The 13,829-nt window shown below is 41.3% G+C and overlaps 1 protein-coding gene across 2 annotated transcripts in view; it reads left to right on the top strand.

The window, feature by feature from the left end:
- Positions 1-13,829, top strand: part of CLPTM1L (CLPTM1 like) — a 30,304-nt gene continuing 16,475 nt past the window's right edge. Inside the window, exons 1-6 of one of the 2 annotated variants that reach the window (XM_040549073.1) lie at positions 1-290; positions 490-590; positions 2,390-2,579; positions 3,855-3,997; positions 5,893-5,971; positions 11,270-11,387. In XM_040549073.1, coding sequence (XP_040405007.1) covers positions 111-290; positions 490-590; positions 2,390-2,579; positions 3,855-3,997; positions 5,893-5,971; positions 11,270-11,387 — 811 coding nt within the window. In that variant the 5' untranslated portion in view covers positions 1-110. The remainder of the gene's footprint in view (positions 291-489; positions 591-2,389; positions 2,580-3,854; positions 3,998-5,892; positions 5,972-11,269; positions 11,388-13,829) is intronic. The other variant, XR_005817387.1, reaches the window with a different exon arrangement.

Genomic DNA, 13,829 nt, shown 5'->3' with positions numbered 1-13,829 from the left:
GGCAGTGGCTTCCTTCCCCGGCGGCGGGGGGGGATGCGCGGGCGGCGGCGGCGGGGCGGTTGTGGGTGCCGGTGCCGGTGCCGTTGCCGGGGGGGTGGCGGCCGGGCGCCATGCTGAGCCGCAGCTCGCTGAGCGGGCTGGCGGTGGGGCTGTTCGCCCTCTACGTGGCGCACACGGGCTGGGTCATGTACGGCATCGTCTACACGCGGCCCTGCCCGGCCGCGGGGGCCGCCGCCGCCGCACACCCCGCATGCGTCTGGCCCTACCTGGCGCGGCGGCCCAAGCTGCAGGTGGGAGAGCGGGGGGCGGCCGGTAATGGGGGGGGGGGGGCGAGGAGGAGGCACCGGGGCGTTTTCCCCGTTTATCGAGCCCGCCGGTGCCCTGCCCAGCCTGTGGAGCTGGGTCGCGAAGCCCTGCCATCACCTCGGTGATGTGCCAGCGTTGTGTTTCCGTGCCCTGATTTCCCTGTCATCTTCTCCTTCGTTCCAGCTAAGCGTCTACACTACCACGCGGTCGAACATCGGAGCTGAGAGCAATGTAGACCTGGTTTTGAACGTGGAGGATTTTGATGTCGAGTCTAAATTCGAAAGGTAAGTGGCAATGCTGATAGTTTTTTGGTTAGTTCTGGAGCGTGTAGCCAAACTAATAGCCACTCACATCAAGCACATAAGTTGATAGTCACGTGGATAGAAATACGCGTGAAGTAGGTAGGTATACTCTTGGTGACAGTATCGTTGAAGGAGCTGAGTTGTCCTTGCATTCTTTGGTTCCGGGTTGAACCTATTACTCACGCTCTGTGGGCCATTCAGTTTGCACAGGTTTTCCATATCCTCAGTGCCAAGGCAGGAAAGCTGTCAGATGGACTTCAGCTTTGGAGCCAAGGACAAAGCGCTACCATAGATAAAAACTAGTTGTTTGTTTGTTTGTTTTCTTAATGGAAGGTTCCGAGAATATTTCGTGTATCACAGATCAGTAAAGCACCTGCCTTGGCAGAAACGGTGTACTATGTTCTAAGAGCAGTCTCTTAGGCAGACTTCTCTTACGTTGAATGATCATCTCTCAGTGGCGAGAAAGAAATCTATGCTGGACAAAGTTGTGCTAAGAAATATGTTTCTCGCACGTATATCTTACAGGCCTTGAATGCTGTCATCTGTTGTCTACTGTAACTTTCAGATCCCACCCTAAACACTTGTATTGCAAGCTGTACTAGATTACATTAGCGTTGGTTGGTTTAAATCAACATACTGTTTTAAGTCATACAAACAAATATTTTACAGAAGCATGCTTTGCTTGTGATAGTAAAAGTGGCTTTCCCTTGTGAAAAGGTAAGTCAACACGTCTGGAAAATCTTTAAGACCTTTCTCTAATAACATGCAGCCAGAATAGCTGTGGCTTCAGACCCTGAATAGAACCTGGAAGTTGTAGATACCGTGTTCTCTCTTCTTGTATTGTAACAATGTGCTTTGGTATAACTGTTTCAGTGCTGACAATAGTAAAAGTAAACCTTTTTCTGGTGGTTTACTGTTTCAAGATTTTCTGAAGGGATGGTGGTGCTAAGATCACACCCTTAGATGAATTTCTGAATATAACACTGCACTCTTTAATTATAAAGAGACACACACGATAGTTAGAACAACTTCCCTATTAGCTGCTTCATTTTTTTTGTTTAATGTTGTTATCTCGTATCTGAGGTCAGAGGTTCACCCTGGCTCTTTCACATTCTGCATGTTTCATAATTAAAGAACGTGAACTTCCACAGTGCAGGTCACGGTAAACTTGACCTCTGGCAGACGTGAAAATAGAACTGTTTTACTGGTGGTCTGCTGGGCCAGTGAGAGTATCCAGACAAAAACAACCTGAGCAAATTAACGGGGTGCTTCCCTGGCAGGCACAAGGGGAGTGACTTTGTGGTTGGAGGCTCTGTAGAGTTGTGAGCTTGGCATGCCATAGCTGAGAAGATACGTCCTTAATGCAAAGTGCTTGGCATAACTGAATTTCCTTCTAATCTTTCTATCATGTATACACTCTGTCAACATACTCAGTGCGTGGAAGGTTATTTTCTACAAGTTTTGTCATAATTTGGCAGTATGACCTGTTGGCTGGGTTACAAAACCGATAACTCAGTCCTGTGTTATTTAGGATAATAAAGGACGAATTGGACAAAGATGAAAGTGTCTTAAGATAGCAGTAAAACTTTGGTAATGCAAATATTACGTTACGTACCAGAGTACGTAAATTGAGCCACCCGGTCATGGCTCAGTAGGGCACATTAGCCCCGGCATGTTCTTGCTTGCTTTCAGAACATCTTAACATCTCTAGCAATCCTCATATGTAACAGCTTGGTATTCCAACATATGTCACCTCGTAACGTACTTATTTTGTGTTTTAGGACAGTGAATGTCTCTGTACCAAAGAAGACTCGAAATAACGGCACGTTATATGCATATATATTTCTTCATCATGCTGGCGTTTTGCCTTGGCACGATGGTAAGCAGGTGCATATAGTAAGCCCTCTGACCACATACATGGTCCCTAAACCAGAAGAGATTAATTTGCTCACGGGAGAATCAACCACACAGGTAGGTGGGTTTTCCATCTGTAGAAGAACTGGGGAAAAAATATATATAGTTTTACTGAAGAACCAAACTGTTTCTGATCCTCAAGTTAATACAAGTTTTATAGACACTAGTGGTTTTAGCAGCTGCAGCGCTTGCATCTTTAGAGTAATAATGATATTTAAAAAGTGGGGGGAGGGCGCAACCAAAATGCCTCTTTTTGCTTGATTATCAGCTGGTACACTAATAGTAGACCTTTCAGCACAGCAAATGTGGAGCCCTCTATAATAGTGTCTGCTATTAAAACATTTCCCTAGTTAACGTTAATTTCTTCAAGGATTCATTCCTTGTGGTAGAAATACTGTATTGTTCTGTAATAGAGTGATGCTGCTTTCTGTAATGAGTTAGATTCATGTGAAATAATTTACTTTGCTTTTGTAAAATAGCGATACTAACATCGGTGAGGGACCAAAGCGTACATTGCTTCTTTTTCTGTCAGATGTTCCTACTTTCCAGTTCAATTCAAGAGAATATGATAGTAGTATCCTTTGACAAATGCTGTAATAACTCACCAGAGGAAAAAATGTGGTGTTATTTAATGAAACGCTTGCAATGGCTCTTGTATCTCACTTTCAAGGGGAGTTAGAGAATTTCACCTTGCTCTTCTTTGGAATCTGAAATACACTTGTAGCTATCAGTGCTATTTCTAAATGTTGTTATAATAAAGTTGAAAACGAGTTGAAGCTAGAGTCCAGCATTAAAAGGTGATAGCAGGTGGTGGTTATCCAAGGAAAAGCAAGTAGAATGCCTTGGGGGGCAAGCATCTACTGAAAGCTACGGAAAACGTTTCAGCACTGCTTTCCACAGCGTTTGGAGGCTCAAAAATTCAAAGCAAATGGTCAGATCTTTTTACTCCCCCAGATTAGTACAGTCAATCATCCTTTTGACTGTTTTGAAGTAATATCTGAATACTCTACTATTCTTACTTTCAAGTGACTGTTTTCAGAGCATGCAGATGCATAAGGAATTAAAATAAATAAGCTGAATATTCATTCTTGACAAACGGGGCTTTGAATGGGCAATGAATTGTTCAGTATCAAATTATGGTTGGCATTTACAATATGTTCTGCTGTATTTGGGCAAAATACTTGGTCTAGTCTAAATTAAGGTAAAGTATTTCTTAACGAATGTCTATTTTGTAATACAGCTAATGACTCAGTAGTTTCTATGAGTTAGAGTATTATCCTGTTCAAAATTCTGTATTGTTTAGCAGTATGTGTGTTTGTTGTATTTTTAAAGCAAATTGAAGCAGAAAAGCAGACCAGCGCTTTAGATGAACCCGTCTCTCACTGGAGGTCAAGGTTGACCTTAAATGTCATGGTGGAAGATTTTGTGTTTGATGGATCATCCCTCCCAGCTGATGTTCACCGTTACATGAAGATGTAAGTTGATGACTTAATTTTGCTAGATTTTAAGCTTAATTGGCTTTTCTACAAAAATCTTGCCTGTCCTCCTTTAGTATTTTATTTTTATATTGGAGCTTAGGAGACAAAAATAGGCACTCTTTAATGCCTGCATTTCAATAATGACAGTTACTAAGGTATTATGTACTAGAACGCCTTGTTGGAAATGTCTTGCTATGGGCAGTTCAGAGTTTAAAATACCTTTTTGTATGGGAGTTACCAGGGTAACACAAAGCAGAACTGCAAAGACACAAGTAAAATGCTACAGCAGGTTTCACACCTTCTTGTTCTCAAATCATACTTCTGGCCTTTAAAGCAATTATTGTTCCTTGACCTTTGCAGTTAACCTTCACATCCAGTTGTGTCTAAACAGCAAGTGCTTAAGTGGCACGGCTGATCTCCTATCCCATCTTTTTCCCCCCTCTATGACTGGCTTTATTTCCCTTTGACAATGCGTTGTTGTCCTACATAATTTAGTTTTCTCAAGAAAAACATAAAAAGTGAGATTTTAGGCAGGCAGTAGCTTCTGTTCACAGCTTGCTTAAATTTCTTCCAGTGTTAACCATATAAATAGCGCTGTGTTGGCTGGTGCTGCCGTATGTTGATGCCTTTCTCTACAAGTATCCTGTTAAATCCAGAAGCAGTTGCTTAGTCAGCAGACTCTGGGGTTCTGGGATAGCTTCCCAAGCAGAATAGATAAACTTAGCAACTCCTAAGACAGACCCAAAACAGGAAGGGGTTGATGGATCTTTTCTGGTCATATCTAGATGCTCTTCAGTGCTGTTTTATCATCACATTATGCAGAAAGTAGTTTGGATGTGAAATAGCCTGCTGCAATTCCACTAGCAGTAGCTTTGATTGTAATTGTTATCTAGAAATTGAACTCTCTTCAGTTGAAGAATCAAACTATTTCTGATCCTCAAGTTAATACTTCTCTGTATTACTGTTGCCCCTTGAGTATTTACTATGTAGTTACCGTACATAGAGACTTCTTCCTTTTGTGAACTACTAAAATTCAATTTCCAGACTTGAATAAGCTCAGTTGTGCTAGCTCCACAGACTCTTACTGAGTATACTATAGTGTAGATAACTGCCTCTCTAGTGAAGAGCTTTAAGAATTTGTCTCTTTCAGGGCCCTAGGCTAAATACTTTTCCAAAATACCAACAAAACAATTTCCAGTGGTCAGTTTTGTCAAGGCCTCGAAGGTTGTTATTACTGGTTTTGTGCAGGCTGATGAGGTGATAGAGCAATCCAAACAAGTGTTTCTGTTCAGGAAAAGGCAGAGAATGTAGATGTTCCTTGTGCACTCTCATCAGTAGTATCTAGCCATCTTGTGTGCATAGCAGCCAGTGTTTACATGGTCCCATGCTAGGTAGAGCATGTGCTATTGCTGAGCTAGTAGGTGTCACTGGGGCTGGAGAGCAGGGGGGGAGATGGTGGAAAGTTGTCATTGCAGGAGGAGAGGGATACTTGAGACAAAGGATACAAATATATGGTGGTAAACCTCATGGTGTTTCTCTTTGGCAAACTTTTAAATTTCCTCTACCCTTGTTCATGCAACACCTTCAGCATCATCACGGCTAATTTCATTTGTCTTTCATTCTTTTTTGCTTATTCTTTCTACTGAAAAGTAAAAACAAACTGAAAAGAGAAATATAACACGCACACTTTTTATGCAGACATCTCTCAATGAGAGATTCCAGGCTAGCAGTTGCTTCTTTCATGCTGTGTGTTAAAGAATAATGTGCCTGAAAAGATGGTGGGAAATACCTACACGGGTAGATCTGAAAGTGCTGATTGAGTGCTAACTTGAATAAAAGTAGTTTTCTTTTTAGATCACTACAGTTATAAAATCCATGTTTAAACATCCTAGGGTTCAGTTGGGGAAGACAGTGCATTACCTTCCAATATTATTTATTGATCAGCTAAGCAACAGAGTGAAAGATTTGATGGTGAGTAATAGAAAACCTTTAATTACATTTAATAGTTTTAACAGTAATCTTCAATGTTGTTATAATTAAGATTTTCTTCATAGGTTGTTTAATGAAAAACTATAAAGTCACAAAAGGACTATCAATGACTGTTGTTTAACTTAACGTGGTCAGCAGTGGCAACTGCAGAGTCTGAATCTGCATTTTGAAATATCTGCCAAACTCTCCCTTCTGTTCTGTCAAAGGATATTTGGATTCCATCGCTCCTGCCTTTTGGATAGATATGGAGGAAATCTGCAGCAGCAGCTGTGGTGGGAGCAAGCACATGAGCAGTTTGACTCTTTAAACTGTTTGATGAAGTTGTGTTAGCGTTCCAGAACTACTCCTAGTATCTTCTAGGGAAATGAGCACACTGAATACAGCTGGTACTGCAGTAACGTGGGGATAAGAGAATAGCCACTGACTTAGTTCAAAAAAATTCACTTGTGGTTAAATTTTCCAGTGGTACCCTCTATCATATTAGAGTAACTTGAGCATACCTGCTGCCAATACACTAACAGTACATCTAACGAGTTTATGCACTCAGATCAGGACTTGAAAATGTCGGTGACAGAATCACAGAAGGATGAGGTTGTTAGGGATCTCTGGAGGTCTCTAGTCCAGCACACCTGCTCAGAGCTGGGGCACCAAGAGCAGGTTGCGCAAGACCTTGTCCATTTGGGGTTTGGATATATCCAAGGATGAATACTCCGCAACATCTCTGGGCAACCTGTTCTAGTGGTCATTCACCCCTGCAGTAAAAACAGGTGTTTTTTCATACATTTAAATTGAATTCTCTATTTAGCTTTTGCCCAACTCTTCCGCTGGAGGAAATCATGCAGTTTTGTTACTGCCCCCTGCGTCTAAGCCATGTTCATCCAGCACCTTTTAGTTAAGCCCTGCATTTGTTTTTCAGTTACACCGACTAGAAATTAGGAATCAGTGACTGAGAACAAAAACCTTGAATGCTTAAGAATGTCTCAGAACTGTTAAATGAGCATATCTGGATTCAGCATCTTCTAGGTGGGAGCTTTGGTAGATGCAAACTTTCCATAGACCTTATAAATCGCCTTTCCAATTCATAAACTTCAGCTTAGACAAAGAATTTTGTTCCTGAATGCTGGGGAGAATATCCTTTAAGAACATTTCTACCCCATCCCAACCTTGTTTGGCAAAATAAACTCCTCTGCATTTCAGTTACAAATCTTTGTACCAGATAGTTCTGTCCAGTATTTCATTAGATACTCATGTAATGTCTTTACAAGAAGTCACTGTCCTTTGTTTTGAGTTTCTTACCACAGCTCATTGTTAAGTTCAGTACATTCATATGAGTTTCCAACTGGTCATGTGCCCTGTTTACAAATAAACTCAACGTTCTCATGTGGCTAAGAGCATTCCCACAGCTGTCATGCATGTCATGGTCAATGCTATTGCAACTCGCAGTGATAAAGATCTTGAGAACGTGCTGCAAAGACTAATCTATCAAAACTAGCAAAATTTCCATTCAGCGCTGGCTTATGTAACTTTTCAGTAGCGAGGCAAACTGCTCGCAAGCCCTACAGAAAGTCTGGTCTAATATTATGTGTCCCATGAGTTAATGAGAGGGGTATTTGAAGAACAGGAAAGAATAAGGGAGGAAGGTAATACAGCTTGTGTGTGGAGTAAGGCCAGCAGTTGACTGTAAATAGGGTATATGTGTTATCTGCTTGGTACGCCTGACCTAGTCATGGTGCTGAAGATGGATTTTCCCTTGTTCTGCTAAGTTGTATAGGTTTTGAACTGACTATGATTTTCACCCAGCTGTAGGTCTTAGAAGTACTAGAATTTAATACAGTATGATGACTGTGTTTCTCATGTTGACTACTACATAATGCAGTGAGTGAACAGTGGGCTGATGGGTCAGGCTCAGAAGGTTTTACTAACTGGGGTTACACCAGGCTGGCAGCCAGTCACTAGCGAGGTTCCTCAGGGATCCATTTTAGGGCCAGTTCTCTTCACTGTTTTTATAAACAACCTGGATGCAGGACTCAAATATGTACTAAGGAAGATTGCAGGTGGTACTAAATTAGGAGGAACTGTTAATTCCCTTGTGGGTAGAGGGGCCTTACAGAGAAATCGTGACGAACTAGAGGGCTGGGCAATCAGCAGCAGCATGAAATTTAACAGGAGCAAGTGCCAGTTTCTGCACCTGGGATGGAGCAACCCTGGCTGTACATACGGACTGGGGGACAAGAGGCTGGAGAGCAGCCCTGTGGAGAGGGATCTGGGGTTCTGGTCGATGGCAAGTTGAACACGAGCCAGCAGTGTGCCATGGCAGCCCAAAGGGCCAGGTTTAGTCCTGGGGTGCCTCAGGCACAGCGCTGCCAGCCAGTCAGGGGAAGGGATAGTCCCACTCTGCTCTGCACTGGTGCAGCCTCACATCGAGTTCTGTGGACAGTTTTGGGTGCCCCAATATATGAAGGACATGAAACTATTAGAGAGCATCCAAAGGAGGGCTACAAAGATGGTGAAGGGTCTAGAGGACAAGATGTTTGAGGAGCAGCTGAGATCCCTTGGTTTGTTCATCACGGAGCAGAGCAGGCTGAGGGGAGGCCTCATGGCGGCCTGCAGCTCCCTCACGAGGGGAGCGGAGGGGCAGGTGCTGAGCTCTGCTCTCTGGGGACAGCGACAGGACCCGAGGGAATGGCATGGAGCTGGGACAGGGGAGGGAGGTGTGAGATCTGTAATCTTATAGACAAAGTAGGTTTAATTAACAGTGTACATAGATGAAGGACTTGTGGCCACGTGAGAGTCAAAGAAGGGAATTCTGGAAGACAAGAGGTGTGGAGGATGAGAGTCACCATGGAGCCTGAGGCATAGATAAATAACGAGATAAGAGCAAAGACCGCTACAAGGCCCAGGGGAAAAGAAAAGTAACAGAGCAGTTACCAGAACCAGGCATGGGATCAGGGGGTTGCGAAAAGGTACATAACAGCCCAAGAGATACATCAAGACAAAGATCAGCAGGTGACAAGACAAAGGGACCAAAGGACTGTAAAGAGGGGTTGGAAGGTTTTTGAAGGAAAACATCTGGAAGGAAAGTGTATAAAAAGAATGTAGCCAGGTTGCAATGAAGACGCTTACTTCATCGCACTAAGAGTCCATGCAGATAGTCGCCCCAGGGGGGTCAGGCTGGTTGTTAGGAAAAGGTTCTTCACCGAGAGGGTGGTCGGGCACTGGGACAGGCTCTCCAGGGACATGGTCCTGGCACTGAGCCTGCTGGAGTTCAAGAAGCATTTGAACGATGCCCTTAGATACATGGTTTACATTATGGGTAGTCCTGTGCAGAGCCAGCAGTTAGTCAGTGATCCTTGTGGGTCCCTTCCTACTCGGGATATTCTGTGATGCTGTGTTCTTACACATTCTTCCCGGTACTGTGGGTTTGGGGATTACACAGGATTCTGAAGTAGTAAAGGGAATGCATTAAAATTCATACTGCAGAACTTGTTTGCTCTGTTTACACACTGCTTTGTAGCACTGATAGAATGCTAGAAGTAATATGTGATGTTCTGAGGCCTTATTCCAAGAACAGGTTGTATTGCAGAGGATTGAAAACTTCCTAGTTTTCAAAAGCTTAGCAAGCCTCACGCACCTCGACTAGGTTGAGGCAACACTTGTAGGCTTGTAATTGTTCCTTAAGAAAGAGTTCATTCTTCTGATCTTGACAAATTCATTTAATTTGCTTTTGGTGTTCAAGAATTTCTGTCTTGCATGGCAATCTAGTTGTCTCCCTGCACAACTCCTATCTCCTTAGTAGTGCATTGTGCGCACAGAATGTTACTTGCCTATGTATTTGCAAAATTTGTGTGTTCTGTCTGTCCTGAATAGATAAAATTTCTTTCCATTTTCTGCCAGACATGTTGATGTTAACTTTGATGGGCTGAGAAATTGGAATGAGAATGGAGGGATTACAGGCATCCTTTAAAAAGGAGAAGCCTGGAAGACCTGCACGTAGCTTTTGATAAAGAGCATTAGAATCTTGCTAGCACCTTCAACCTTCAGCTCTAACCTAGTTGTTTTCATTCTGTTTTTCTTCAGACTGTTTGGAGATGCCTGACAGTTTTCTTTCTGCTGGATTTATAAAACTCTCACAACTTCCATTTCTTTCCCTCACATACATTTGTGTTCTGCCCCCGCCCCCCCCATAGGGTCATGAGATTAAGAATCATTTGTACATACTGGAGGAAAGAGGGAATGGAATGGGAGAGTGAACAAAATCCCCGATTCACATCTGACTCTGATGTATGGGGAGGCTGAAAGCATTTTCAGTAACATTAGGATCAGAAGAAGCCCATTCATCTCTGATAAGCATCAGCTAAGTGATTACTGTAGAAACATACGCAGTGTAGAGTAACAATTCTGAAATGGGAATTATGATTGAGTAGTAATTAGCATCTTGAACTGTTACCATTCAGAGTGCCTGCCTATCTGTAGTCTTAAACTACCCTTGAAAGTTTAACACATACTGTGTGATCTTGTGCCTAAGCTGTGGAGAATTCTAACATCTCTAAGGACAATATTTTTCTCTTTTGTTTTAAAACTATTTCAGAGACAGTCAACTGTCATACAAAAGGAGCTGTGGCAATTTAAGACTTTTTTTTCAACTTAAGGAGTCCCCAGATAGTTCTCATTGTAATTAAAAGGTAGATGAGACAGGAGAATTAGGTTAAACTTACTTGTGACACCCTGTATGTCATGTTTTACACACAGGGCATCCTGCTTAGCTTTAGCTGTGGTGTTTTCAGCATTCTGAGCAGGCAGCAACATCTTGCTTCACCATCTTTTGTTTTTGTATGAATTGTTATAATCTCAAAATCTCTTCTCTCAAATCTCTTCTCTCAAAAACAGCCACAAATTAGTAAATTTAGTAAAGGTGTGACTGGGGCCTTCAGAAGATGTTTTGCTTGTCTTGTCTTCTACCTTATCATAATCTTATCATATACATCCAGAGAAGAACTATCAGAATGGAAAACTACCTTAAGCACACTTTTCCCACTTTAGCTGAGACCAGCAGAGGGAACTTGATGTAAGCTTCTCAAGGGCTTTTGTACACAGTAACAGTGAGGTTGCTGTAAGATCTTGAATAGAACAAACTTGATTTAGCGCCTCTTGGAAAAAAAATAAAAGCAAAGATTTCAAGCCTTAAAGAGGTCAACCTCTTAAATTGTGTGAAAGAATGAATGGAAATAATTGTCGCAAGATTCTTCTATTAAAAATAAACTATTTCTTTTTGAAATTCAGGTTATAAATCGTTCCACAACGGAGCTACCTCTTACAGTGTCATATGACAAAATATCTCTTGGAAAACTCCGATTTTGGATCCACATGCAGGATGCTGTGTACTCCCTCCAACAGTTTGGTATGTTTTCATCTTTAATGAGTTTACGTATCAAAAAAAATACCTTTTTTTCTTGTAAATATACAGGTGACATTTAATTGTGCCTGTTTTTTGGTTAGCTGGTGAAAATATTTAGCACTACAAAACTTAAATTGCTTTACCTTAATAAGGTAAGGTTGGAAATAAAGTGTTGACATGGTAGGAAACGAGTGCAGAAGTTAATTAACTTTTTTTTAAGTATTAACTTTCAATTTTATTTGGATAGTACTACTGTGAAAGCATAACAGGTCAAAATAGAGGAGAATATTTCACCCACAGGTTTCCCCTATCATCCATGGAACAGAAAAGCTGTATCAGAGTTATATAAGCTTTTATATTAGCTATATATAGCCCATCACTCTGGCCATATACCTGTGGTGAAATACAGCCAGGAATAGCAAAGACTTTGGGCTCAAGCTGAGTGTAAGGAAAGAATCTTGGTTCCAATCATACTACTTCTGACACTTCAGAACTGGCTTTCCTCTCACTTTGGCTCAGGTCAGGTACCTCAGTTACAAATATATAGGATAATTCAGATAAACTGGAGGCTAAACTGTTAAATTCTGTATTTGGCTTAAATGGAATGGCTTGGATTTGGATAGTGTTGGGGATTTTTTTAGATTTTTTGACAAGTGAATTGGTTGGACAATTTTTACTGCATTTTGATTTTATTTGGTTAGCTCAACTTTGATCATAATGGGCATCTGTGCTGAATTAAAATAAAACAAAACTCCTAAAAAGAGATGAAGGAAAGACCTAGAGAGAGAGATTGTTTCAGCTTCCAGTTACTGGAGTAAGCGTACACTTTCACTGTGCAGTTCTTACACTCTGTGTCAGTGATGGTGTAGCCAAGCTTTTACTGCCTTTAAATATCTGTTCCACTGATGCAGACCTTTAGGAGTCTAATCATCCTCCTTAAAAATCTACATCTTATTTTCAAGGTCATTTTCGCTGATTTAGTTTTCTCTCACTAGACTCTAGTTGGCTTCTTTAGGCTAGGGTAAAGAACTGTATCAAAACTGAAAACCGAACTGGTGTTGATGTATGCAAATGGTAGGGCTCTTCCTGATCATCTCTTTTTAAGTTCTTTAGACAGCAATTTGAACTTTTTTTTTCAGGCTAAGAGATCTTATAAGCTTCCATGCTGGATTAGTTTAGTGATTCTTAAATCCTTTGCAATTCATCTTTTTGTATATAATTCAGGTAGGTGTGGTATTTTGCTGGTTTCCCAGGTGATGTACACAGGGGTGTTGCTGCATCTGTACTACTCAATGTTCTTGTTCACCAAAGTTTAGTCATTTTAGTAAGAGTGAGGAGTTGGTTAATCATTATGATCTGAGTTAGTATTTTACAATGGATGACATTCATTGCATTGATTCCTGAAAAAAAAAGATAGATACACATATTATATATACACGTACACGTGTTCTGATTCAGTCATATATATCATACACATGTTCTGATTCAAAATCCAAAATTCCAAAAATAGGTAAGCTGTGAGGACAGCTGATGTGACAAGTTAAAATAAATTGGTGCTGAACTCAACAGTGTCATAACTCAAGCAAACTATTCAAATGTCAAAAAAGCATTACGTTATGGTCTGAAAAAGAAACTTGGACAAACACAGCAACTGACTGGAGGGTATAATTGGAATAGAAGACCCTCATGGGATCAAACTGGATTTCAGGAACTTGACAATCTGATGCTGGCCACAAGAGCTGTTCTGTGATCTATCTTAATGCTGACAGAAAGAGATCAAAAGCATACTGTATCATTTGGAAAATGCAGTCCTTCATACTGGCAACCATATTTATCACAGACAGCTCTAACTCTTTGAATTAGCGGTCATCCAATAAGTAACAAGATGGCAACATTCCTCCTTTTTTGATGTGATAAGATGGTAAAGAATATGTACGCAGCTTACAGGTTGTGATTTCTGCAGGATGCTTTTCCTTTTACCATTTATCAATGAGAAGCTGCCAAGTTAATTCAGTGAGGGCCAGCAAAAGAGCTGATGCCTAATCCATTCTCTGGGGTCTGTAATGCCGCATATATGGCCAAGTTTTTCACTGACCTTTGTTGTCTTCCACAGTGTACTCCTTTTTACATTTTTCAGTCTTTATTGTGAAGCTCACTTTTCTTGCATAACTTATAAGAGTTCAGAGTGAAAGTTGAGTAATCCTTATTCTTCTTACTTGGGCTAGAATGACCTCCTGTGTCTTGCCATTTGTGTCTCTGTTCAGCCTAGGCTGTATTTGTACAACGTGTTAAGAGAACACCAGTATGCTTGTAAATGATGGTTTTGTTTAAGGCTACCCAAATAACTAGCCAAAATATATGTAGATCGGGTTCTACCAGTAAAGCTGCCATCTTGTTCTGGATTTATGTTTTCTTACCAAAACCACATGCAGGTTGAAATAAGAT

Source organism: Cygnus olor, chromosome 2, assembly GCF_009769625.2.
Source record: "Cygnus olor isolate bCygOlo1 chromosome 2, bCygOlo1.pri.v2, whole genome shotgun sequence".
Taxonomy (NCBI): domain Eukaryota; kingdom Metazoa; phylum Chordata; class Aves; order Anseriformes; family Anatidae; genus Cygnus; species Cygnus olor.
This window is presented reverse-complemented; position numbering and strand designations above follow the sequence as displayed.